Here is a 25,159-nt window from a genome sequence, read left to right as displayed (position 1 = left end):
AGCGCCGGGTTTGGATCCTTCCTCAAGGATCCAAAGGAGAAAGCCATTCCCAGGGGAGCCAGGAGGAAGCGGATCCCAGCAGATCCCTACCCTTCGATGTCGTCCTCGTCCGTCTCGTTGGCCTTGTGCGGGGTCTTGATGTTGTCCCCTTTTCCCACCACGGCGATGTCACACTTGAGGTAGCCCTTGAGGCCGGCCGTCAGGTCCTCGGGGTCGGAGAGGATGGCCCATTTGTGGTAGAACTGGTGCTCTGCAACCCAGGGGACAAGAGAGGCCTTCGTCACACGGCTGGACGCCGCCAAGGCCACCGGGATGCGGCCTTCCGAGGAGCGGGACCTGCCCCGTGAGTGAGGGACCCTGAGAAACCCCTGGAAAAGCCGTTGGGAAAGGGCGGCTGGGCGTTGGAGGTGGAGAAACAACGGGATGAGAATGCGGGAATTGGGTTTGAAGGGAATTCTCAAAGGATGCGGCCTTCCGTGGAGGACCTGCCCTGTGAGTGAGGGATCCTGAGAAAACCCTGGAAAATCGATTGGGAAAGGGCGGATGGGTGTTGAAGGAGGAGAAACAACGGGATGAGAATGCGGGAATATGGTTTGTAGGGAATTGTCAAAAGATGTGGAGCGGGAGCTGCCGGTGTGAGTGAGGGATCCAGAGAAACCCCTGGAAAATCCATTGGGAAAGGGCGGCTGGGCGTTGAAGGTGGAGAAACAACGGGATGAGAATGCGGGAATCGGGTTTGTAAGGAATTCTCAAAGGATGCGGCCTTCTGCAGAGTGGGACCCACCCTGTGAGTGAAGGATCCCAAGAAACCCCTGGAAAATTTGTTGGGAAAGGGTGTCTGGGCATTGAGAGCAGAGAAACCGTGGGATGAGAATGCGGGAATTGGGTTTGTAGGGAATTCTCAAAGGATGCGGCCTTCCTCAGAGCAGGACCCGCCCCTGTGAGTGAGGGATCCAGAGAAACCCCTGGAAAATCCGTTGGGAAAGGGCGGGATGGGTGTTGAAGATGGAGAAACAATGGGATGAGGATGCGGGAATTGGGGTTGTAGGGAATTCTCAAAGGATGCAGCCTTCTGCATTGTGGGACCTGCCCTGTGAGTGAGGGATCCCGAGAAACCCCTGGAAAATTTGTTGGGAAAGGGTGGCTGGGCATTGAGAGCAGAGAAACCACGGGATGAGAATGTGGGAATTGGGTTTGTAGGGAATTGTCAAAGGATGCAGCCTTCCATGGAGTGGGACCTGCCCTGTGAGTGAGGGATCCCGAGAAAACCCTGGAAAATCCATTGGGAAAGGGCGGCTCGTGTTGAAGATGGAGAAACCACGGGATGAGAATGCGGGAATTGGGTTTGTAGGGAATTCTCAAAGGATGCGGCCTTCCTCAGAGCAGGACCCGCCCTGCGATTGAGTGATCCTGAGAAAACCCTGGAAAATCAATTGGGAAAGGGCGGATGGGTGTTGAAGGAGGAGAAACAAGGGGATGAGAATGCGGGAATTTGGTTTGTAGGGAATTGTCAAAGGACGTGGAGCGGGACCCACCCTGTGAGTGAGGGATCCCGAGAAACCCCTGGAAAATCCATTGGGAAAGGGCGGCTGGGCGTTGAAGGTGGAGAAACAACGAGATGAGAATGCGGGAATTGGGTTTGTAGGGAATTCTCAAAGGACACGGCCTTCCGCGGATCGGGACCTGCACTGTGAGTGATGGATCCCAAGAAACCCCTGGAAAATCCGTTGGGAAAGGGTGGCTGGGCGTTGAAGGTCGAGAAACAATGGGATGAGAGTGCAGGAATTGGGTTTGAAGGGAATTCTCAAAGGACGCGGAGCGGGACCCGCACTGTGAGTGAGGGATCCCAAGAAACCCCTGGAAAATTTGTTGGGAAAGGGTGTCTGGGCATTGAGAGCAGAGAAACCACGGGATGAGAATGCGGGAATTGGGTTTGTAAGGAATTCTCAAAGGATGCGGCCTTCTGCATTGTGGGACCTGCCCCTGTGAGTGAGGGATCCTGAGAAAACCCTGGAAAATCCATTAGGAAAGGACGGGATGGGTGTTGAAGGTGGAGAAACAACGGGATGAGAACGTGGGAATTGGGTTTGTAGGGAATTCTCAAAGGACACGGAGCGGGACCTGCACCTGTGATTGAGGGATTCCGAGAAACCCCTGGAAAATCCATTGGGAAAGGGCGGCTGGTTGTTGAAAATGGAGAAACAATGGGATGAGAATGCGGGAATATGGTTTGTAGGGAATTGTCAAAGGATGCGGAGTGGGACCTGCCCTCTGAGTGAGGGATCCCGAGAAACCCCTGGAAAATCCATTGGGAAAGGGTGGCTGGGTGTTGAAAATGGAGAAACAATGGGATGAGGATGCGGGAATTGGGTTTGTAGGGAATTCTCAAAGGACGCTGCCTTCTGCAGAGTGGGACCTGCCCCTGTGAGTGAGGGATCCTGAGAAATCCCTGGAAAATCCGTTGGGAAAGGGCGGCTGGGCGTTGAAGGTGGAGAAACAATGGGATGAGAGTGCAGGAATTGGGTTTGTAGGGAATTCTCAAAGGACACGGAGCGGGACCCACCCCATGAGTGAAGGATCCCAAGAAACCCCTGGAAAATCCATTGGGAAAGGGCGGCTGGGCGTTGAAGGTAGAGAAACCATGGGATGAGAATGCGGGAATTGGATTTGTAGGGAATTCTCAAAGGACGCAGAGCGGGACCCATCCTGTGAGTGAGGGATTCCGAGAAACCACTGGAAAATCCATTGGGAAAGGGCGGCTGGGTGTTGAAGATGGAGAAACAACGGGATGAGAAGGTGGGAACTGGGTTTGTAGGGAATTCTCAAAGGATGCGGCCTTCCATGGAGTGGGACCTGCCCTGTGAGTGAGAGATCCAAAGAAACCCCTGGAAAATTTGTTGGGAAAGGGTGTCTGGGCATTGAGAGCAGAGAAACCACGGGATGAGAATGTGGGAATTGGGTTTGTAAGGAATTCTCAAAGGATGCAGCCTTCCATGGAGTGGGACCTGCCCTGTGAGTGAGGGATCCAGAGAAACCCCTGGAAAATCCATTGGGAAAGGGTGGCTGGGCGTTGAAGGTGGAGAAACAACGGGATGAGAATGCGGGAATTGGGTTTGCAGGGAATTCTCAAAGGATGCGGAGCGGGACCTGCCCCTGTGAGTGAGGGATTCCGAGAAAACCCTGGAAAAGCCGTTGGGAAAGGGCAGCTGGGTGTTGAAGGCGGAGAAACAACGAGATGAGAATGCAGGAATTTGGTTTGTAAGGAATTCTCAAAGGACGCAGCCTTCCGTGGAGTGGGACCTGCCCTCTGAGTGAGGGATCCCAAGAAACCCCTGGAAAATCCATTGGGAAAGGGCGGCTGGGCGTTGAGAGCAGAGAAACCATGGGATGAGAATGCAGGAATTGAATTTGTAGGGAATTCTCAAAGGACGCAGCCTTCTGTGGAGCAGGACCCGCCCTGTGAGTGAGGGATCCCGAGAAAACCCTGGAAAATCCGTTGGGAAAGGACGGATGGGTGTTGAAGGTGGAGAAACAATGGGATGAGAATGCGGGAATTGGGTTTGTAAGGAATTCTCAAAGGATGCGGCCTTCCGCGGAGCGGGACCCGCCCTGTGAGTGAGGGATCCTGAGAAACCCCTGGAAAATCGATTGGGAAAGGGCGGCTGGGCATTGAAGGTGGAGAAACAACGGGATGAGAATGCGGGAATTCGGTTTGTAGGGAATTGTCAAAGGACGCGGAGTGGGACCTGCCCTCTGAGTGAGGGATCCCGAGAAACCCCTGGAAAATCCATTGGGAAAGGGTGGCTGGGTGTTGAAAATGGAGAAACAATGGGATGAGGATGTGGGAATTGGGTTTGTAGGGAATTCTCAAAGGACGCAGCCTTCCTCAGAGCAGGACCCACCCCTGTGAGTGAGGGATCCAGAGAAACCCCTGGAAAATCCATTGGGAAAGGGCGGCTGGGTGTTGAAGGTGGAGAAACAACGGGATGAGAATGCAGGAATTTGGTTTGTAGGGAATTGTCAAAGGACACGGAGCGGGATCTGCCCTGAGAGTGAGGGATCCTGAGAAACCCCTGGAAAATTCATTGGGAAAGGGCAGCTGGGCATTGAAGGCGGAGAAAAATGGGGATGAGAACACGGGAATCGGGTTTGTAGGGAATTCTCAAAGGATGCCGCCTTCTGCAGAGCGGAACCTGCCCCTGTGAGTGAGGGTTCCTGAGAAAACCCTGGAAAATCCATTGGGAAAGGGCGGCTGGGCGTTGAAGGTGGAGAAACAACGGGATGAGAATGCGGGAATTGGGTTTGTAGGGAATTCTCAAAGGACACGGAGCGGGACCCATCCTGTGAGTGAGGGATTCTGAGAAACCCCTGGAAAATCCATTGGGAAAGGACGGATGGGTGTTGAAGGTGGAGAAACAACGGGATGAAAATGCGGGAATTTGGTTTGTAGGGCATTCTCAAAGGATGCGGCCTTCCATGGAGTGGGACCTGCCCTGTGAGTGAGGGATCCCAAGAAACCCCTGGAAAATCCGTTGGGAAAGGGTGGCTGGGCATTGAGAGCAGAGAAACCACAGGATGAGAATGCGGGAATATGGTTTGTAGGGAATTGTCAAAGGATGCGGAGCGGGATCTGCCCTGAGAGTGAGGGATCCAGAGAAACCCCTGGAAAATCCGTTGGGAAAGGGCGGGATGGGTGTTGAAGATGGAGAAACAATGGGATGAGAGTGCGGGAATTGGGTTTGTAGGGAATTCTCAAAGGATGCAGCCTTCTGCATTGTGGGACCTGCCCCTGTGAGTGAGGGATCCTGAGAAACCCCTGGAAAATCCGTTGGGAAAGGGCGGGATGGGTGTTGAAGATGGAGAAACAATGGGATGAGAATGCGAGAATTGGGTTTGTAAGGAATTCTCAAAGGATGCAGCCTTCCTCAGAGCAGGACCCGCCCCTGTGAGTGAGGGATCCCGAGAAAACCCTGGAAAATCGATTGGGAAAGGACGGATGGGTGTTGAAGGTGGAGAAACAACGGGATGAGAATGCGGGAATTGGGTTTGTAGGGAATTCTCAAAGGACGCAGCCTTCCTCAGAGCAGGACCCGCCCTGTGAGTGAGGGATCCCGAGAAACCCCTGGAAAATCCGTTCGGAAAGGGTGGCTGGGCGTTGAAGGTGGAGAAACAACGGGATGAGAATGCGGGAATAAGGTTTGTAGGGAATTGTCAAAGGACGTGGAGCGGGACCTGCCCCTGTGAGTGAGGGATCCTGAGAAACCCCTGGAAAATCCATTGGGAAAGGGCGGCTGGGCGCTGAAGGTGGACAAACAACGAGATGAGAATGCGGGAATTTGGTTTGTAGGGAATTGTCAAAGGACACGGAGCGGGACCTGCCCCTGTGAGTGAGGGATCCCGAGAAACCCCTGGAAAAGCCGTTGGGAAAGGGCAGCTGGGCATTGAATGTGGAGAAACAACGGGATGAGAGTGCAGGAATTGGGTTTGTAAGGAATTCTCAAAGGATGCGGCCTTCTGCAGAGCGGGACCTGCCCCTGTGAGTGAGGGATCCCAAGAAACCCCTGGAAAATCCATTGGGAAAGGGCGGCTGGGCGTTGAAGGTGGAGAAACAATGGGATGAGAGTGCAGGAATTGGGTTTGTAGGGAATTCTCAAAGGACGCGGAGCGGGACCCATCCTGTGAGTGAGAGATTCTGAGAAACCCCTGGAAAATCCGTTGGGAAAGGGCGGCTGGGCGTTGAAGATGGAGAAACAACAGGATGAGAACACGGGAATCGGGTTTGTAGGGAATTCCCAAAGCCTGACGGAAGGCTCACATGGGCGTCCGCGTGCAAACTTTGAGACAGGGAATGCTGACTTGGGAATGCTGACTCGGGAATGCCGACTTTGGAACGCCACGGGATAGGACAGAGGTTGTTGAGGGAGAAATGGAACTGGGAACTGCGGATGTGGCGCCTGGGGACCTGGGACACCTCGGCGGTGGCCTTGGCGGGGCTGGGGATGGTTGAATCTGAGGATCATCAGCTCTAATCGACCTCTCCCTCTTTTCCGGACATCCCATTACCGGCTGGGATGAAAGGCAGGGCAGGATCCAGGCCTGGACATTCCTGTCGGGAATGTTGATGTCCTGCCTGGGAATTTCACCTGGGGCAGGGTAGGGATGGACACCAGCACATCCAGGAGGGATCGTGGTGACACCTGGGAGAGCTGGAGGAGAGCTGGATCCAGGGAGACTCCAGATCCCTTTCCTGGCCTAAAAGGGCTCCAGGAGAGCTGGATCCAGGGAGACTCCAGATCCCCTTCCTGGCCTAAAGGAGCTCCAGGAGAGCTGGATCCAGGGAGACTCCAGATCCCTTTCCTGGCCTAAAGGAGCTCCAGGAGAGCTGGATCCAGGGAGACTCCAGATCCCTTTCCTGGCCTAAAGGAGCTCCAGGAGAGCTGGAGGAGAGCTGGATCCAGGGAGACTCCAAATCCCTTTCCTGAGCCTAAAGGAGCTCCAGGAGAGCTGGATCCAGGAAGACTTCAGATCCCTTTCCTGGTCTAAAAGGGCTCCAGGAGAGCTGGAGGAGAGCTGGATCCAGGGAGACTCCAAATCCCTTTCCTGAGCCTAAAGGAGGCCCAGGAGAGTTGGAGAAGAGCTGGATTCAGGGAGACTCCAGATCCATTTCCTGGCCTAAAAGGGCTCCAGGAGAGCTGGAGAAGAGCTGGATTCAGGGAGACTCCAGATCCCCTTCCTGGCCTAAAGGAGCTCCAGGAGAGCTGGATCCAGGGAGACTCCAGATCCCTTTCCTGAGCCTAAAAGGGCTCCAGGAGAGCTGGATCCAGGGAGACTCCAGATCCCTTTCCTGGCCTAAAGGAGCTCCAGGAGAGCTGGAGGAGAGCTGGATCCAGGGAGACTCCAGATCCCTTTCCTGAGCCTAAAAGGGCTCCAGGAGAGCTGGATCCAGGGAGACTCCAGATCTCTTTCCTGAGCCTAAAAGGGCTCCAGGAGAGCTGGAGAAGAGCTGGATCCAGGGAGACTCCAGATCCCCTTCCTGGCCTAAAGGAGCTCCAGGAGAGCTGGATCCAGGGAGACTCCAGATCCCCTTCCTGAGCCTAAAAGGACTCCAGGAGAGCTGGAGAAGAGCTGGATTCAGGGAGACTCCAGATCCCTTTCCTGGCCTAAAGGAGCTCCAGGAGAGCTGGAGAGGAGCTGGATCCAGGGAGATTCCAGATCCCTTTCCTGAGCCTAAAAGGGCTCCAGGAGAGCTGGAGAAGAGCTGGATCCAGGGAGACTCCAGATCCCTTTCCTGAGCCTAAAGGAGCTCCAGGAGAGCTGGATCCAGGGAGACTCCAGATCCCCTTCCTGGCCTAAATGAGCTCCAGGAAAGCTGGAGAAGAGCTGGATCCAGGGAGACCCCGGATCCCCTTCCAGGGCCTAAAAGTGCTCCAGGAGAGCTGGAGAGGGACCAAGGACAAGGCCTGGAGGGCCAGGAGCCAGGGAATGGCTTCCCACTGGGAAAGAGGAGCTTGGGGTGGGATCTTGGGAAGGAATTCCTGTCTGGGAGGGTGGGGAAGGGCTGGGCTGGAATTCCCAGAAAAGCTGTGGCTGCCCCTGGATCCCTGGGAGCGTCCATGGCCGGGTTGGACATTGGGGCTTGGAGCGCCCTGGGATACCGGGAAGTGCTCCAACCCACGGCGGGGGTGGAATTAAATTATCCCTAAATTCCCATCACACCCAAACCTCCCTGGGATTCCGGGATTCCGGGATTCCAGGATGGAATCCGGAGGTGCCAGGTGCTCTTCCCTGACCTAGGAGCGAGTCCAGGTGAGCTGTTCATATCCTGGACGCTTACACTAAACTGGGAAAGCATTTTCCAAGGAAGCCAGCCCCCGCCTGGCTCATTTTCCAGGAATTTTACCCCCTCGGAGCAGGCGCGGAAGGCCGGGAATGGTTACGAGCGACGTTTCACGCACCGGGTTGCGTGTAAACAGTCCCGACATCCATCTTGAAGGATCCCACCAGCGTCCCGCTCCGCAGGAGGTTTTTGGAGTGGATCACCTGGAAATCAAGAGGGGAAAAACCGCGATATTAAAAAAAAAAAAAAAAAAAAAAAAAAAAAAAGCTCGGGAATTTTTAGGAGCCACGAAGCCATTCCAATGTTCCTGGTGGGAAAGGAGCCAGGGAGTTTTCCTTGGTCTGGGGAAGGTTCTGAGGGCGCCGGCTCCTGATTGGTGGGATTTCCAGGAAGTTTATGTTTGGAATGAGCAAAAACAAAAAAAACCCCCACAAAACGCAAAGAAATTAATCTTCAGAGCGAGATTCCTTTTCCAGCCGCTACAGCAGCAGACACCGGGATGTTTTAACTGAGGGAAGAGAGAGCCTTTGGAATTTCGAGGAAAAATTGGGAGAAATCGCACAGCCAGTCCGCGCACCGGGATGGATATGGATGATCCTAATTAATGCGCCCTAATTGGGCAGGGAATCTGGAGGTCGCGTTTGTCCCCTTCCTGGTTTCGCCTGGGCTGGAATCGTGACTTTGCTCCCGGCATTCCCAGTCCCGGATTTCCACAGCTCTGATGCCCCTGGAATTTCCCTGGCGGGCTCAGGAGGGAATTTCTCCTCCACCAAAAAATAAATCCCAAGGTTTGGTTCCACCCGGCTTTGGAATACCAGAGACCACCCGCGAAGAGGAACGCAGGGAATTTCAGGAGCCGGGAATGGAGGCTGGAGGAGAAAAACAGACTGGGGGTCTGCAGAAGAGAATTCCTGCCGGGAATCTCACATCCGAGGACCTCAGATCCGTCCCAGAAATGGGGTGTTGGCTTCCAAATCCACCCAAAAAAAAGGACGAGGAGCGTCGGGATCACTTACGGAGAGCTTGATGATCTTGTCGAACATGACGTCGGGGGGGACGTGGAAATCGAAGACGAAATACTGGAAGGGAAAAAGGGATTGTGAGGGATGGGATCCATCGGGATTGAGAATTCCCCCGGAGAAGCTGAGGCTGCCTGCGGGAGCTCCTGGAGCCCATGGCCCGGCAGGGACGGATCCATGGAATCCCAACACTGAGCCTGGAATCACCATGGATACCACTGATCCAACTGAAACCCAGATTTCCTGGAAAACCTGGGAATCACCGGATAAAACCGAGAATCACCATGGATACCACTGATCCTCTCTCCCGCTGAGCCAACTGAAGCCCAGATTTCCTGGAAAACCTGGGAATCACAGGATAAAACCGAGAATCACCATGGATACAACTGATCCCCTCTCCCACGGATCCAACCAAAGCCCAGATTTCCTGGAAAACCTGGGAATCATTGGATAAAACCTGGAATCACCATGGATACCACTGATCCCTCTCCCACGGATCCAACCAAATCCCAGATTTCCTGGAAAACCTGGGAATCACTGGATAAAACCTGGAATCACCATGGATACCACTGATCCCACCCACACCGAGCCAACCGAAGCCCAGATTTCCTGGAAAACCCCTGGGAATCACTGGATAAAACCTGGAATCACCATGGATACCACTGAGCCAGCTGAAGCCCAGATTTCCTGGAAAACCTGGGAACCACAGGATAAAACCCGGAATCACCATGGATACCACTGATTCGGCTCACTGAGCCACCAAAGCCCAGATTTCCTGGGAAAACCTGGGAATCACTGGATAAAGCCTGGAATCACCATGGATACCACTGATCCAATCAAAGCCCAGATTTCCTGGAAAACCTGGGAATCACTGGATAAAACCGGGAATCACCATGGATACAACTGAGCCAGTTCACTGAAGCCAACTGAAGCCCAGATTTCCTGGAAAACCTGGGAATCACTGGATAAAACCTGGAATCACTGTGGATAACACTGATCCCGCTCACTGATCCAATCAAAGCCCAGATTTCCTGGAAAATCCCTGAGAATCACTGGATAAAACCTGGAATCACCATGGATACCACTGATCCCGCTCACTGAAGCCAACCAAAGCCCAGATTTCCTGGAGAACCTGGAAATCACTGGATAAAACCGGGAATCACCAAGGATACAACTGATCCCATTCAATGATCCAATCGAAGCCCAGATTTCCTGGAAAATCCCTGGGAATCACTGGATAAAACCTGGAATCACCGTGGATACCACTGATCCCCTCTCCCACGGATCCAACCAAAGCCCAGATTTCCTGGAAAACCTGGGAATCACTGGATAAAACCTGGAATCACCATGGATACAACTGAGCCAGTTCACTGAAGCCAACTGAAGCCCAGATTTCCTGGAAAACCCCTGGGAATCACTGGATAAAACCTGGAATCACTATGGATACCACTGAGCCAACGGAAGCCCAGATTTCCTGGAAAACCTGGGAATCACTGGATAAAACCTGGAATCACCATGGATACCACTGATCCCGCTCACTGATCCAATCAAAGCCCAGACTTCCTGGGAAACCTGGGAACCACAGGATAAAACCCAGAATCACCATGGATACCACTGATTCAGCTCACTGAGCCACCAAAGCTCAGATTTCCTGGGAAAACCTGGGAATCACTGGATAAAACCTGGAATCACCATGGATACCACTGATCCAACTGAAGCCAACCGAAGCCCAGATTTCCTGGAAAACCTGGGAATCACTGGATAAAACCTGGAATCACCACGGATACCACTGATCCCGCTCACTGATCCAACTGAATCCCAGATTTCCTGGAAAACCTGGGAATCACTGGATAAAACCGTGAATCACCATGGATACCACTGATCCCACCCACACTGAGCCAACTGAAGCCCAGATTTCCTGGAAAACCTGGGAATCACTGGATAAAACCGTGAATCACCATGGATACCACTGAGCCAGCTGAAGCCCAGATTTCCTGGAAAACCTGGGAATCACTGGATAAAACCTGGAATCACCATGGATACCACTGATTCGGCTCACTGAGCCACCAAAGCTCAGATTTCCTGGGAAAACCTGGGAATCACTGGATAAAACCTGGAATCACCATGGATACCACTGAGCCAGCTGAAGCCCAGATTTCCTGGAAAACCTGGGAATCACGGGATAAAACCTGGAATCACCATGGATACAACTGATCCCATTCAATGATCCAACCGAAGCCCAGATTTCCTGGAAAATCCCTGGGAATCACTGGACAAAACCTGGGATTGCCGTGGATACCACTGAGCCAACTGAAGCCCAGATTTCCTGGAAAAACCTGGGAATCATTGATCCCAAAACTCCAGAGGCCAAAGCTTTTTGTTTCTCCCGTGCGGTTTGCGACTTTTCCTTATTCCCACGGAATTATAACCCAAAAAAAAAAAAAAAACAAAAACCAAAAAAACCCACGGATACGAAAGAAATCCCCTGATCCTGGGGAAACGGAACATTCCTTAGGGATTGGAGCGGCGCCGGATCCGGACCCACCTCGTTGTAGTAGGGACAATTTGTGGATTCCTTCATGGAAGTGAATTTCTTCTCCTCGCCAACTTCCACGCAAACCACCGGATCCATGTTCAGCCCCACCAGCTGCCGGGCCTCGATGACGGTGACGCTCACCTGGAAGAGAGGAATTCCCGGAATTCCCGGAATTCCCAGAATTCCGTGCCCACCCCGGGAGCAGCTACGGGATGCTTTGACCCATTCCCGACGCCTCTGTTGCGGGGTTTTTTTTTTTTTCCCCCCTTTTTTCCCGGCAGGGTCGGGAATTAAACGCTCGGGATTTGGCGTTCCGGATGTTTGTTAATTTTTTTTTTATCTTTATCCCGGTCTCGGAATCCATGAGTTCTACGGAATTTCCGGATAACAAACTAAACGTGGAGACCTCCTATCCCTCTCTCTCTCCAAGGTTTTTTAAGGATAAAAATGTCCAATTATGGAATGACACCTAAATTATTTTTACTTTTAAGCCAATCACCAACCGCCCCTGGCCCGAAACGCGGAATTTTTTCCAAACCCAATTGCAAAATCCCACCCAAATCCATGGAGAAATCCATGGAAAAGAAGGTGAAAAAGAAGGACTCAGCCTCCCAACCCAATTACAAAATCCCACCCAAATCCATGGAGAAATCCATGGAAAAGAAGGTGGAAAAGAAGGACTCAGCCTCCCAACCCAATTACAAAATCCCACCCAAATCCATGGAGAAATCCATGGAAAAGAAGGTGGAAAAGAAGGACACAGCCTCCCAACCCAATTACCAAATCCCACCCAAATCCATGGAGAAATCCATGGAAAAGAAGGTGGAAAAGAAGGACACAGCCTCCCGACCCAATTACAAAATCCCACCCAAATCCATGGAGAAATCCATGGAAAAGAAGGTGGAAACGAAGGACGTATCCCTAAATCCTCCATCTTGCTTTATATCCATTATTATTATATCCTAAACCCTTAAATCCTAGATTTTCCACCCCGTGACGTCACACGCTCCCATCCCAACTCCACACCCACGATCCCGGCGCCGTCGCTCCATTCCGGGAGCGTTTCCCGCAGCCTCAGGTCCGACGCAGCGTTTCCCTGGGGAGCGCAGCAAATCCCGGAATCCTCAGCGCTGCCGGGGGTTCCGGCAGAGCGGAATTCCCGGTGGGAATTGCAGTGGGGCCCGCCGGGACGCAGAGGAGAAGGGGCTGGGAGGGATGCGGGAGATCCCGGGAATTCCGGGCGCTTGGCGGGACGCGGGGAGAAAAAATCCAACGGATTTAACGGAGCCGTGGGATCCGGGAGACCGATCCCTGTGGAGGACGCGTCGGGATCGTGGAATGATTGGAGTTGGGAGGGACCTTGAAGCTCGTCCCAATCCGCCATCCGGGACACGTTCCGCCATCCCAGGCTGCTCCCGGGAGAAATTCCATGGGGACAACCTCAAAGAGGTCTTAATTTGAGCTTAATTAATTTGGGCTTAATTTCGGCTTAATTTGGGCGTAATTCCAGCTTAATTTGGGCTTAATTTCGGCTTAACTTCGTCTTAATTTTGGCTTAGTTTGGGCTTAATTTGTGTTTAACTTGGGCTTAATCTGGGCTTAATTTGGCCTTAACTTGTGCTTAATTTTGGCTTAATTTCGGCTTAACTCAGGCTTGATTTGGGCTTAATTTGGGTTTAATTTTGGCTTAATTTGGGCTTAATTAATTTGGGCTTAATTAATATGGGCTTAATTAAGACTTAATTTCGACTTAACTTGGGCTTAATTTCGTCTTAATTAATTTGGGTTTAATTTTGACTTAACTTGGGCTTAACTTAGGCTTAATTACGCCTTAATTTTGACTAAATTTCCACTTAACTTGGGCTTAATTAATATAGGCTTAATTAATATGGGCTTAACTTCATCTTAATTTTGACTTAATTTCGTCTTAATTTTGATTTAATTTGGGTTTATCTTGGGCTTAATTTGGGATTAATTTTGGCTTAATTTTGGTTTAATTTTGGCTTAATTTCAGTTTAATTTGGGCTTAATTTTGGCTTAATTTGGGCTTGATTAATTTTGTGCTTAACTTGGGCTTAATTTCAACTTAATTTCAAATTAATTAACTTGGGCTTAATTTGGGCTTAACTTGGGCTTAATTTTGTCTTAATTTGGGCCTAATTTGGGCTAAATTTCGACTTAACTTGGGCTTAGTTTGGGCTCTCCGTGTTTCACGTGCTGCACAACAAACCCCGTCAGTCACTTCGTGCTGAGTTTACGGCTCCAGCAGTGAAATTCCAGCCCTTGGGATGTCCTGGTTCCGAGCCCGGAGATCCGAGACCCGCCGGGAACTCTGCGCACGGCGTCAGGTCACCCACCTGGTAATCCATGGGTCTCCCGGCGCTCGGCTCCATCCTGATGTCGGGCTTGGACCTTGGGAGAGGCGGGAGAAACCCTCGGTCAAGCCACGGATGGAATTCGTGGAATCGCGGAATGGGAAGGCACCGTGAAGGTCATCCGGAGCCTGGCGCCTGCCACCATCCCAGATTGCTCCAAACCTCATCCAGCCTGGGCTGGGACACTTCCAGGGATGGATCAGCGCAGCTTCTTTGGGAATTCCGTCCCTCCCAGGGGATAATTCCCAATTCCGCCCCAATATCCCGTCCATCCCAGCTTTCCCTGTGTCCTGTCCCTCCAGGTCCTTGTCCCAAGCCCCCTCTCGCTACCAGAGCAGCGTCACCCTCAACGTTCCTTCAGCCCCTGGAGCTGGGAATCTCCAGGGAATTCTGATGGATCGCTGAGGGAGGTGAGATGTTAAAAAAGAAAGGGAAAAAAAACATCCAGGGTTTTTTTTTTAGTAGGTAGAAGTACACTATATATAAATATGGTTTTAATATGTAAAAAATATATGAAGATGTGTTTTAAAATATATTATATATAAATACATATCTTAATTTTATTATTTTATTATATTATTTTATTGTATTATTTTTATTTTATATATTATATTATATACATTATATATTATATGATATCATATCATATTGTATTATTATATATTTTATAAATATCTATAATATATCTTTTAATATTTAAAAATATATTAAGATGTATTTTAAATATATTTTAAATACATTATATATATTAATATCTATATTAATTATATTATATTATTTTATTATTTGATATTTTATACATATTTTATACATATTTTATATTATTTTATATATTATATTATATTATATTCATTATATATTCTAGAAAATATATTAGATATTTTAAAATATAAAAATATTTTAAGGTATATTTTAAATATATTTAAAATATATTATCTATTGTCTTTTAATATCTATATATAATTACACACAATCAATATAAGAATATAGATTAAAATATGTATTAAATATATAAAATATATCTTATGTTTTAAAATATCTTTTTCTAATTAGGTTAATAAATATATAAAAATATATATTAAAATGAAATATAATTTTATATTTAGAAGTAGAAATGTATAGATGTAGAATGTATAGAAATGTCTTGATATATATTTATATATTAACATATAAATAGATCTTTAACTATAATATATGCATATATGTACATATATATACAAATATATATACAAATATATATACAAATATATATACAAATATATATAAATGTATACACACACACACATATACACACACACACAAAAATATATATTTTTATCTATAAAGATATATAAATATATACAAAAAATACACTTTAAAATCTATAAAAAATACATTAAACAGCCCACTGGCTCCTTGGGACAACGCATCCCAATATTCCCTGTGTCAGACATCCCTCGAATTCCCAACATTCCCTGTGTCAGACATCCCTCCAATTCCCAACATTCCCTGTGTCAGGCCTCCCTCCAATTCCCAACATTCCCCATGTCAGTGTCCCTCCAATTCCCAACATTCCCTGTGTCAGTGTCCCTCCAATTCCCAACATTCCCTGTCTCAGGCCTCCCTCCAATTCCCAACATTCCATGTGTCAGGCCTCCCTCCAATTCCCAACATTCCCCGTGTCAGCGTCCCTCCAATTCCCAACATTCCCTGTGTCAGACATCCCTCCAATTCCCAACATTCCCTGTGTCAGGCCTCCCTCCAATTCCCAACATTCCATGTGTCAGGCCTCCCTCCAATTCCCAACATTCCCCGTGTCAGCCTCCCTCCAATTCCCAACATTCCCTGTGTCAGCGTCCCTCCAATTCCCAACATTCCCTGTGTCAGACATCCCTCCAATTCCCAACATTCCCTGTGTCAGGCCTCCCTCCAATTCCCAACATTCCCTGTGTCAGGCCTCCCTCCAATTCCCAACATTCCCTGTCTCAGGCCTCCCTCCAATTCCCAACATTCCCTGTCTCAGGCCTCCCTCCAATTCCCAACATTCCCCGTGTCAGTGTCCCTCCAATTCCCAACATTCCCCGTGTCAGTGTCCCTCCAATTCCCAACATTCCCCGTGTCAGTGTCCCTCCAATTCCCAACATTCCCCGTGTCAGTGTCCCTCCAATTCCCAACATTCCCCGTGTCAGTGTCCCTCCAATTCCCAACATTCCCTGTGTCAGGGTCCCTCCAATTCCCAACATTCCCCATGCCTGCATCCCTCCAATTCCCAACATTCCCTGTGTCAGGCCTCCCTCCAATTCCCAACATTCCCTATCTCAGGCCTCCCTCCAATTCCCAACATTCCCCGTGTCAGGCCTCCCTCCAATTCCCAACATTCCCTGTGTCAGACATCCCTCCAATTCCCAACATTCCCTGTGTCAGTGTCCCTCCAATTCCCAACATTCCCTGTGTCAGTGTCCCTCCAATTCCCAACATTCCCTGTGTCAGCCTCCCTCCAATTCCCAACATTCCGTGTGTCAGCATCCCTCCAATTCCCAACATTCCCCATGTCAGTGTCCCTCCAATTCCCAACATTCCCCATGTCAGTGTCCCTCCAATTCCCAACATTCCCTGTGTCAGCGTCCATCCAATTCCCAACATTCCGTGTGTCAGCGTCCATCCAATTCCCAACATTCCCCATGTCAGTGTCCCTCCAATTCCCAACATTCCCTGTGTCAGACATCCCTCCAATTCCCAACATTCCCTGTGTCAGGCCTCCCTCCAATTCCCAACATTCCCCGTGTCAGCGTCCCTCCAATTCCCAACATTCCGTGTGTCAGTGTCCCTCCAATTCCCAACATTCCCTGTGTCAGGCCTCCCTCCAATTCCCAACGTTCCCTGTTTCAGGCCTCCCTCCAATTCCCAACATTCCCTGTCTCAGGCATCCCCCATTTTTTCGGGACGTCTCTCCTCAGCTCCCGCCGGCACGATCCCAATCCCGGATCTCACCTCTTGTTGGAGACGTTGGTGGTGACGGCGGTGACGGAGGCCAGGGACACGGCGTCCGGCTCCAGGCCCGCTCCGTATCTCCTGCCCTTTCCATCCAGGTCTTCCGTTTCCAAAACAGCCGGATCGTCTGCGGGAAGGCGACAAAGGGAACGGCTCCGGTTTTCGTTTCCATCCGTGAATAATTAAAGGCCGAGGGGAAAGGGAAATCCGATCCGTCCCCTCGGATCGGCCGGGAGCACGAAAACAATGGGAGCCGGGACAAGCTGCTCGGAAAAAGGGGATATCAAAGGGAGGTCGTGGAATTCCATCCGGGCGGGATCCCTGCGGAGGGTTTTGGGAAGGGGGAATAAGGGATAACGACAACAGCCTGAATTTCGGGAAGAGCTGGAGACCTGGGGATGCTGCGAAGACAACCCATTCCCTGTTTTTTGAAGAGAGAGGTGGGAAAAAAAACGGGAAAAATCGGTCATTCCCAAGAGGAAAAGCTGCTGCAGGAGCCCAGATCCCACCGGAACATCCCCGTGACCGGGTTTTCTGTTGGAAAAATTTTCTGGAATGTTCCGTTCCTGAGGGAAAAGGGAGTCCTTGGCTCGGCCAGGATGTTAAGACCGAGCCGGAATCACAGGAGCTGGGAATTGCTTCCTCCGGATCTGGGATCCTCGGCATGGGACGGTCACGGAGCTGCTGGAGTCGCTCCAGAGGAGACCATGGAGCTGCTCCCGGAGTTGGAGCCAGGCTGGGAGAGCTGGGAATGTCCAGCTGGAGAAGAGAGGGATCCAGGGAGAGCTCAGAGCCCTTTTCCAGAGCCTGAAGAGGCTCCAGGAGAGCTGGGATTTGGGAAAAGGGTGGAGGAACAGGAGCTGGGAGGATTGGGGTGGGATCTTGGGAAGGAATTCCTGGCTGGCAGGGTGGACAGGAGCCGGGCTGGAATTCCCAGGGGAGCTGTGGCTGCTCCATCCCTGGAAGCGTCCAAGGCCAGGTTGGTCCTGATCTGAGGAGGAGTCTGGATGGGTGGGAAGCACCCATGGAATATTGGGAATTGCCAGCTTGGCCAGTGGGTGCAGGACATCCATCCCATCCCATCCCATCCCATCCCATCCCATCCCATCCCATCCCATCCCATCCCATCCCATCCCATCTCCAGTGGCCAAGGGTCGGAATCGCCATCCCAAGCCCAGGGAAAGCATGGGAACGCCGGAGGTTCCTGGGAAAGGTGGGATCGGGAACCTCCCGGCCCACACCAGTGACCATTCCATGACCATTCCATGACCATTCCATGAATCCCGCCTGTGGAGACACCTCCATAGGGCCAACTGCTCCGTTCCTGCCTTTGCATCCCGGATGTTTTCCCGTGGTCCTGCCGGAAGCTTCAACCACGAGGAGAACACCCAGGCTCTGGGAAGAGCGCCCAGGTTTCCGCGCCGGCATCCCAGGCAAAATTCCCGTTCCCTATCCTCAAAAACCTGGCTGGAAAACGGGGGGAAGTCCTCCCAGAACCGCCACCCAAGCCGTAAACGCGCATTCCCGCTTTTCTCCGCGGCGGGAAAACCGATCCTCGCTTTTCCAGAGGTATCCAATTCCAGCCCCACCTCCCGGCGCGGAGCCCCGGGAGCTCCAGGAATCCGCCGCCGTTCCATGACCGTACCTTGCTTCCGATGCTCATCCTTGGACGGGCGCGTCTTCCCAAGCTTCATGGCGGAAAAAACTCCTTTCCCAGCTCTGGATGGAGAGGGGGAGAAGGAGAATTCCCATTATTTCCCGTATTTTAGTGGGGGTTTTTTTAGGATGCGGGAGGCAGGAACAGGAGGGGATTTTTTAATTTTATTTTTTTTTTCCCCGAAGGAAAAGAGGAAACGTCAGCTGGAAAACAGGGAATATTCCAGAGGCGGAGTCAGGAGAGCAGTGGAATTCACAGCCCTGGAATGTTGGATCCCGGTTTTTGTGGTTTTTTTGGGAATGCCTCAGCTCGGGATAACTCTGGCTCCCCATGAGCAGAGTTCCTGCTGGGAGTCGTGGTTGTGTTCCCACTCCTCATCTCTCCCAAACAGTTCACTTGGAATTTCTTTCCGAGATGTCAGAAAATGAAATAACTAAAAATGAAACACCCCAAAATTCAGACAGTTCCGAATTTCGGGAATTTTTCCCGAATTTTGGGGATTTTCCCGGAGTTCATGGAATTTCTTTTCAAGACACTGGAAAATGAAACTGCTGAAAACGAAACACCCCCAAGTTCAGACCCCTCAAAATTCAGACAACCCCAAATTTTGGAATTTTCCCGAATTTTGGAATTTTCCCGGAGTTCACGGGATTTCTTTTCAAGACACTGGAAAATGAAACTACTAAAAACGAAACACCCCAAAATTCAGATCCCCCAAAATTCAGACAACCCCAAATGTTGGAATTTTCCCGAATTTTGAAATTTTCCCGGAGTTCACGACATTTCTTTCCAAGACACCAGAAAATGAAACTACCAAAAATTAAACATCCCAAAATTCAGACACCCAAATTTTGGAATTCTCCCAAATTTTGGAATTTTCCTGGAGTTCACGGAATTTCTTTCCAAGACACTGGAAAATGAAACTGCTGAAAACTAAACACCCCAAAATTCAGACAACCCCAAATTTTGGAATTTTCCCGAATTTTGGACTTTTCCCAGAGTTCACGGAATTTGTTTCCAAGACACCAGAAAATTAAACTACCAAAACCTAAACAACCCAGAATTCAGACATCCAAATTTTGGAATTTTCCCAAATTTTGGGATTTTCCCGAAGTTCAGGGAATTTCTTTCCAAGACGCCAGAAAATGAAACTACTGAAAACGAAACACCCCAAAATTCAGATCCCCCAAAATTCAGACAACCCCAAATGTTGGAATTTTCCCGAATTTTGGAATTTTCCCGGAGTTCACGGGATTTCTTTTCAAGACACTGGAAGATGGAGCCACTGAAAATGAAACACCCCAAAATTCAGAACCCCAAAAATCCAGATTCCCAAAAACTTCCCCCGCCCGTGAAAGGGGAATGTTTTCGGCTGGAGAATTCCCATCACCGGAAGCGTAGGAACATTTGCAGGTTTGCTGGAGATTCTCCTGGAAGTAACGAGGGACCTCAGCTCCAGCCAGGATCACAGCTGGACCAGGATCACAGCTGGACCAGGATCACACCTGGACCAGGATCACACCTGGGCCAGGATCACACCTCCGAACTGGACTTGACCTCCAAGGTGATCCTCACATCCACCCAGGACTTTTCCTCACATCCAACCAAATCTGATCTCCAACCAGGACCTCACCTCTGGCCAGGATCTCACCTCCAACCTGGACTTTTCCTCATCTCCAACCAAATCTAATCTCCAACCAGGACCTCACCTCTGGCCAGGATCTCACCTCCAACCTGGACTTTTCCCCGTCTCCAGTCAAATCTAATCTCCAACCCAGACCTCACATCCAACCAGGACCTCACCTCCAGCCAGGTGGTTTTGTCACCTTCTGCTTGGACCTCACCTCCAAAATGAACATTTTTAGCTTGGACCTCACCTCCAACCAGGACCTCAACTCCAACCAAGATCTCACCTCCATCCTGGACAAAACGTCACCTCCAACCTGGACTTTTCCTCATCTCCAACCAAATCTAATCTCCATCCCAGACCTCACATCCAACCAGGACCTCACATCCAGCCAGGACTTGACCTCCAAGATGATCTTCACCTCCAGCCAGGACTTCACCTCCAGCCAGAACCTCAACTCCAACCTGGACAAAAAGTCACCTCCAACCTGGACGTTTCCTCATCTCCAACCAAATCTGATCTCCATCCCAGACCTCGCATCCAACCAGGATCTCACATCCAACCAGGATCTCACATCCAACCAGGACCTCAACTCCAACCTGGACTTCAACTCCTGCCTTGACCCCAGCTGGAAACTGGACCTCAGTTCCAAACTGGGACCTCACCACCAGGCCGGACGTTTTGTCACCGCCTGCTTGGACGTCACCTCCAAAATGAACATTTTTAGCTGGGACCTCACCTCCGGCCAGGACCTCAACTCCAATGTGGACTTTTCCTCATCTCCAACCAAATCTGATCTCCAGCCGGGACCTCAACTCCAACCTGGACCTCAACTCCAACCAGGACAAAAAGTCACCTCCAACCTGGACGTTTCCTCATCTCCAACCAAATCTGATCTCCATCCCAGACCTCGCATCCGACCAGGATCTCACATCCAACCAGGACCTCAACTCCAACCAGGACCTCAACTCCAACCAGGACCTCAACACCAGCCTGGACTTTTCCTCATCTCCAGCCCAAAACTGATCTCCAGCATGGACCTCACCTCCAACCAGGATCTCACCTCCAACAAAATCTAATCTCCAGCCAGGACCTCACCTCCAGCCAGGACAAAAAGTCACGTCCAACCTGGACTTTTCCTCACCTCCAACCAAATCTAATCTCCAGCCAGGACCTCACCTCCAACCAGGACCTCACATCCAACCTGGACAAAAAGTCACCTTCATCCTGGACTTTTCCTCATGTCCAACCAAATCGAATCTCCAACCCAGACCTTACATCCCACCAGGACCTCACCTCCAGCCAGGACTTTTCCTCATCTCCAACCCAAAACTGATCTCCAGCCGGGACCTCACCTCCAGCCAGGACCTCACCTCCAGCCAGGACCTCACCTCCAACCTGGACAAAAAGTCACCTCCAACCTGGACTTTTCCTCACGTCCAACCAAATCTAATCTCCAACCAGGACCTCACATCCAATCAGGACCTCACATCCAACCAGGAATTTTCCTCATCTCCAATCAAATCTGATCTCCAGCATGGACCTCGCCTCCAACCAGGATCTCACCTCCAACAAAATCTAATCTCCAGCCAGGACCTCATCTCCAGCCAGGATCTCACCTCCAACCTGGACTTTTCCTCAACTCCAGCCTGGACTTTTCCTCATCTCCAACCCAAAACTGATCTCCAGCCAGGACCTCACCTCCAGCCAGGACCTCTCCTGCACCTGGCAGCCAGGCCAAGGGATCCAGAGGATCCCGAGCTCCTGGATCCCGCAGGACTTGGACGCGCTGCCCACAAGGAAACGACGCGCGGAGAACCTGTGAGGATTCCCCAGTCCCACCTCCGGGTGGGGGATAAAGGGAAAAAACAATTCCAAAGAAACCCTTGGAATTGCAGCCAGCCTGGTGCATCCCGGTTGGAAATAACCGCCAGAGGTCGGCAGGCCGCCGAGAGAGCCGGAGCGAGCGGGAAGGGAAATCAAGGAAAATAGGGAAAACGACGGATCTGAGGGAAGGGAATCCAGTTGGGATGAGATCCAGGAGCTGTTTAAACCTGGGACTAAAGCAAGTCCCGGTGATTTATTCCCGGGATTCTCCATGATGGAGGAGAAAAGGTGAGGATGAGGATTCTCCATCTGTATTCCCACCAGGAAACACCCAGGGGTTGGGGACCCTTTGGTTTGTTATGGTTTGTTCAACGGGGAAACGTTGGAATCACGGCTCTGGAATTCTGCTCCCAGCTTTCTGCTGCGGAGATCCCTTCCAGCCACACCTCCCGCTCCCGTTGGATCGCATTCCTTTCTTTTCCAGGGAATTCTTAAAAAACAGAGAGGGGTGGAAAAAAAAAATCCCTCCGGTCCCTGAGCTGCCGTTTGCTGGCGGATGCTCGGGGATAAAATCCCGGGAATGTCTGAGGTTCCGTGGGAAGGAAAACCGAAGTGAGGAGCAGCTGGTGATGGACTCTGCCGGGAAAATCCGGTCAGGGCCCTCTCCCAGCTGCCAAATCCACGGAAACCGAGGGTGCTTCGGATCCCTCAGATGTTCCTGTCAGGAAAAACGAGGTTTTGGGCCGCGTGGGAATTAAAAAAAAAAAAACTGGGATTAAGCAGCTGATCCAAGGAATGTGTGGTAGGACCCAGCCCAGCCCGGCCGCTTCCCGAGGGATCCGTGTGGGAGCCGGGATCACCCCTGGAGCACCCTCCGGGAGTGGGGACGCGGGGAAAGGAATCGGGATCGGCAGCTCCTGGAGATGGGGAAAAGCCTCCGGAATACCCAGGGGATGAGGTGGATCAGAGGGAAAAGTCCAGAGGGCTCCGGATCCAGAGCTCCAGGTGCCGCCTCCGTGCCGATCCCGGCTCCTCGGAGCCGATTCCCGGCGCTGGGAATGGCGCCTTGGGAAGGGGAATGGGCAGGGAATGACGGGGTTTGGAGGGTGCTGGGGGAAGGGGGGAAAAAAGGAAAGGAGAAAGTGGGAAAGAAGGGGGAAAAAGGGAAAAGAAAGGGGGAAAAAGGGAGAAAAGGGGAAAAAAGGGAGAAAAAGGGAAAAAAAAGGGGAAAAAAAGGGGGACGGGGAAGGGAGGAAAAAGGGGGGGAAAAAAAGGGGAAAAAGGGGGATGAAAAAGGTGGAAAAAGAAAGAGAAAAAGGGGGAAAAAAGGGGGAAGGAAAAAAGGGGGAAAAGGAAAAAGGGGGAAAAAGGGGAAAAAGGGGGAAAAAGGGGGGAAAAGGGGGAAACAAGGTGAAAAAAAGGAGAAAAAAAGTAGAAAAACAGTAGAAAAAAAGGAGAAAAATGTATAAAAAAGGAGAAAAATGGAGAAAAATGGAGAAAAAAGGAGAAAAAAGGAGAAAAAAGGAGAAAAAGGGAAAAGAAAGGGGAAAAGTGGGAAAGAAAGGAGAAAAAAGTGGGGAAAGGGAGAAAAATGGGAAAAAATGGGAAAAATTGGGAAAAATGGGAAAAAATGGAGAAAAAATGGGGAAAGGCGAGAAAAATGGGGAAAAGCGAGAAAAATGGGGGGAAGCGAGAAAATTGGGGGGGAAAAAGGAGAAAAAGTGAGAAAAAGAAAAAAGGGAGAAAAAGTGAGAAAAAGAAAAAAGGGAGGAAAAAAAGGGAAAAGACGAAGGGAAAAGACGAAGGGAAAAGACGAAGGGAAAAGAAGAAGGGAAAAGACGAAGGGAAAAGGCGAAGGGAAAAGGCGAAGGGAAAAGGCGAAGGGAAAAGGCGAAGGGAAAAGACGAAGGGAAAAGACGAAGGGAAAAGACGAAGGGAAAAGACGAAGGGAAAAGACGAAGGGAAAAGACGAAGGGAAAAGACGAAGGGAAAAGACGAAGGGAAAAGACGAAGGGAAAAGACGAGGGGGGAAAAGACGAGGGGGGAAAAGGGGGGAAAAGGGGGGGAAAAGGGAGGAAAAAAGGGAGAAAAAAGGGAGGAAAAAAGGGAGGGGAAAAAGGGAGGGAAAAAAGGAAGGGAAAAAAGGAAGGGAGGGAAAAAAAAGAGGGAAAAAAGGAAGGGAAAAATGGAAGGGAAAAATGGAAGGGAAAAAAAGGGAGGGAAAAAGGGAGGGAAAAAGGGAGGGAAAAAAGGGAGGGAAAAAGGGAGGGAAAAAGGGAGGGAAAAAGGGAGGGAAAAAGGGAGGGAAAAAGGGAGGGAAAAAGGGAGGGAAAAAGGGAGGGAAAAAAGGGAGGGAAAAAGGGAGGAAAAAGGGAGGAAAAAGGAGGAAAAGGGAGGAAAAGGGGGGGAAAAGGGGGGGAAAAGGGGGGGAAGGGGGGGAAAAGGGGGGAAAAGGGGGGAAAAAAAAGGAAAAAAATGGGGAAAAAAGGAAAAAAATGGGGAAAAAAGGAAAAAATGGGGAAAAAAAAGGAAAAATGGGGAAAAAAGAAGGGGGGAAAGGGAAAAAAGATTAAAAGGGAAAAGGGAAAATAAAGGAAATTGGGGAAAGCAGCAAAAAAGAGAAAAGGGGAAATAAAGAAAAGAGGTGAAAGGGGAAAAGGCAAAAAAAGTAAAATGGGAGAAGAGAAAAGGAAAATGAAAAAAAAAAATGGAGGGGAAAATAGGGAAGAAAATAAATGGGGGAAAACTGTGAAGGAAAAACAGGGAGGGAAAAATGGAGGGGGAAAAATGGGAGAGGGGGAATGAGGGGGAAAAATAGGGAAGAAAAAGGAGGAAAAACACAGGAAAAATTAGGAAAAACCCGATGAGGAATCAGCAGGGGGGAAAAAAAAATTGGGAAAAAAAGAACATAGAAGGAAAATAAAATAGGGAAGAGTGGGGAAAGCTGAGGGAAGAACAGGGGGAAAAAAAAAAAATCCGGAAAAAAAAAATCCAGAAAAAAATTGGGAAAGAAACCCCAGGAGGAAAAAATGGGGGGAAAAAAATAGAGGAAAGAAAAACCACGGGGAAAGAAAACTGTTGGGATATTAAAACGAAGAGGATAAAGCAGGGGGAAAAAAAAAAAAAAATCCAAACTAACAGGGAACAGCACCAGGAAAAAAAAATAAAAAATAAAAAGAGGGAAAAGGAAAAACAAACAAACAAACGGGAAAATGGAGGAAAAAAGGAATAAGAGGAAAAAAGGAATAAGAGGAAAAAAGGGACAAATAAATAAAATCTGAAGCAGCAGATATTGGTTAATTTTTGGCGGA

General features: G+C 50.0%; 1 protein-coding gene across 2 annotated transcripts in view; it reads right to left on the bottom strand.

The window, feature by feature from the left end:
- Window positions 1-25,159, bottom strand: part of OTOF (otoferlin) — a 141,614-nt gene that overhangs the window by 76,124 nt on the left and 40,331 nt on the right. For both annotated transcript variants that reach the window (XM_040058710.2, XM_040058712.2), the window contains 7 exons: window positions 18,383-18,456; window positions 16,738-16,864; window positions 13,750-13,804; window positions 11,402-11,533; window positions 8,854-8,916; window positions 7,956-8,040; window positions 91-250 (listed from right to left, as the gene is read on the bottom strand). In XM_040058710.2, the coding sequence (XP_039914644.1) occupies window positions 91-250; window positions 7,956-8,040; window positions 8,854-8,916; window positions 11,402-11,533; window positions 13,750-13,804; window positions 16,738-16,864; window positions 18,383-18,456 (696 nt within the window). The remainder of the gene's footprint in view (window positions 1-90; window positions 251-7,955; window positions 8,041-8,853; window positions 8,917-11,401; window positions 11,534-13,749; window positions 13,805-16,737; window positions 16,865-18,382; window positions 18,457-25,159) is intronic.

This window comes from Hirundo rustica, chromosome 3, assembly GCF_015227805.2.
Source record: "Hirundo rustica isolate bHirRus1 chromosome 3, bHirRus1.pri.v3, whole genome shotgun sequence".
Lineage (NCBI taxonomy): Eukaryota > Metazoa > Chordata > Aves > Passeriformes > Hirundinidae > Hirundo > Hirundo rustica.
This window is presented reverse-complemented; position numbering and strand designations above follow the sequence as displayed.